This window comes from Varanus komodoensis, unplaced genomic scaffold (genome assembly GCF_004798865.1).
Source record: "Varanus komodoensis strain SLA01 unplaced genomic scaffold, ASM479886v1 scaffold110, whole genome shotgun sequence".
NCBI lineage: Eukaryota > Metazoa > Chordata > Lepidosauria > Squamata > Varanidae > Varanus > Varanus komodoensis.
The window spans coordinates 409,424-411,405 of NW_025335318.1; the positions used below are offsets into that span (position 1 = coordinate 409,424).

The 1,982-nt window shown below is 48.7% G+C and overlaps 1 protein-coding gene across 1 annotated transcript; it reads left to right on the top strand.

Moving 5' to 3' along the window:
• Positions 1-675: 675 nt before the first annotated feature.
• On the top strand, positions 676-1,647 carry LOC123018539 (olfactory receptor 10Q1-like). The gene has a single exon (XM_044420750.1). It carries the CDS (start codon positions 676-678, stop codon positions 1,645-1,647), a length of 972 nt encoding a protein of 323 aa, XP_044276685.1.
• Positions 1,648-1,982: the final 335 nt, after the last annotated feature.

The following is a 1,982-nucleotide window of genomic DNA, read 5'->3' on the forward strand; positions in this document are numbered from 1 at the left end:
TTTATTTTTTGTTTGGTATAAAATTAGACTTTATTTCCTGTATTTCACTCCAAAATTTCCCTGAACCCCTTTATCGCAGAGGTATTCCATCCACCTCCAGCCTCCAGGAATCAGGCATATTCAGGGCAGTGAGGGTGGCAAAAAAAGCATCTCACTTCTTCTATCCAGCCTTCTGTTTGCTGCCTAGCAGAGCTCTTGTGGACATCCAAGGCCTATTACTCGCTGTCCCCAAGGACATCTTAAGCCCATTTGAGGCCTGCCATAATATATTTGATAGGCACCGCCAGGAAAAAAAATCTCTTTTATCCACCAGGACTTAGGCTCTAATTTTGCAGCATTTGAATCTGGTGAGGTTTCCAGATCACAGTTTGGTCTAGTTTCCTTGAGTGAGCTTTAATTGGTTCAGTTTGAGGATGCTGGCAAAGTGCTTGGACATGCGACCATGTCTATACTGGATCCATGCCCCTCTTGGTTTCTTAAAGCTAGTTGGACAGGCTGGGGAAGGGATCAATGCCTCTTTATGAGAGGGAGAGGTCTCTACTCTCTAATCCTATGTTTGGAGCCTAAATTGTAGGTGCAGAATGAGGAGCAAAATGTCTAGGGCTGATTAACACAGGGTCCACAGAAACAACCGCAATGTAAAATACTTTTATCTTTTATCTAGTGGTGCAAGAGATGTACCTGGAACTCACAAACCAGACCACCCAACCTGCCACCTATGAATTCGTCTTCCAGGCTTTCTCCACCATTCCTGAGATGCAGCATCTCCTGTTCCTATTCTTCCTTCTGCTCTATCTCACAATCCTCTTTGGAAATGTCACCATCATTTGGGTTGTCTGCACTGACCACACACTGCACATCCCCATGTACTTCTTCCTGGGCAACCTCTCTTTTCTCGAGATTTGCTACACCACAGTAGTAGTACCTCAGATGCTGGCCAGCACTTTAGATATTCATAGAACGATTCCCTTGGCAAACTGTGGGACTCAGATGTTCTTCTTTGTGGCGCTAGGCAGCACTGACTGTTTCCTATTGGCTGTCATGGCTTATGACCGTTATGTAGCCATCTGTCACCCCCTTCGCTACACCCTCATCATGACTTGGCAGGGCTGCATGCGGCTGGTTGTTGGTTCCCTGCTTCTTGGCCTTGTGCTGTCACTGGAGCTGACGGTGCCGATCTTCACCTTGCCTTTCTGTGGTCACCAGCCCCAGATCAACCATTTCCTTTGCGACGTGCCCCCTGTGTTGCGTCTGGCTTGTGCTGACACCCATCTCCACCAGACGGTGCTTTTCAGCGTCGGGGTCATGGTCCTGACCATTCCCTTCCTTCTGATATGCACCTCCTACGTCTACATTGTGGCCGCCATCCTGCGGATCCGCTCCACGTCTGGGCGCCACCAGGCCTTCTCCACCTGCTCCTCCCACTTGACGATTGTGACCCTACAGTACGGCTGCTGCAGTCTTGTCTACCTGCGGCCCAAGTCAAGTTCTTCAGAGGACGAGGACCGGCAAATCGCTCTTATATACGCCTTTGTCACTCCACTGCTGAATCCGCTCATCTACAGCCTGCGGAACAAGGATGTCAAGCAGGCCCTCAAGAAGGCCTTGAGGAGGACGGCTGAACCTCAGGCCTCCTTTCCAAATTAATTTATGGCATGATGAAGAAGGTACACTCTCGGTATAATTTTCATATGGGAAAACCTTCCCTCTCCACTATCCCACCATCACCTTCTGCCATGACTAAGAAAAGGGACCAGGGCAGGGGTATCAAATTTGGGTCTGTATCCCTTCTCAGTGACTCCCCAGGAGCAGTTACTGATGCTCATTTATCTACTTTATTCAAGGTAAAATTGGTTGGTCCTCATCATTCTTCCTGCTCACCCACCATGGTGCATCCAGGGAGCTTCCACACATCTTGCTCTTGCTCCCCAGTCACTGGGTGGACTCACACTCACACAAAACACAACATGCCTTTTTTTACC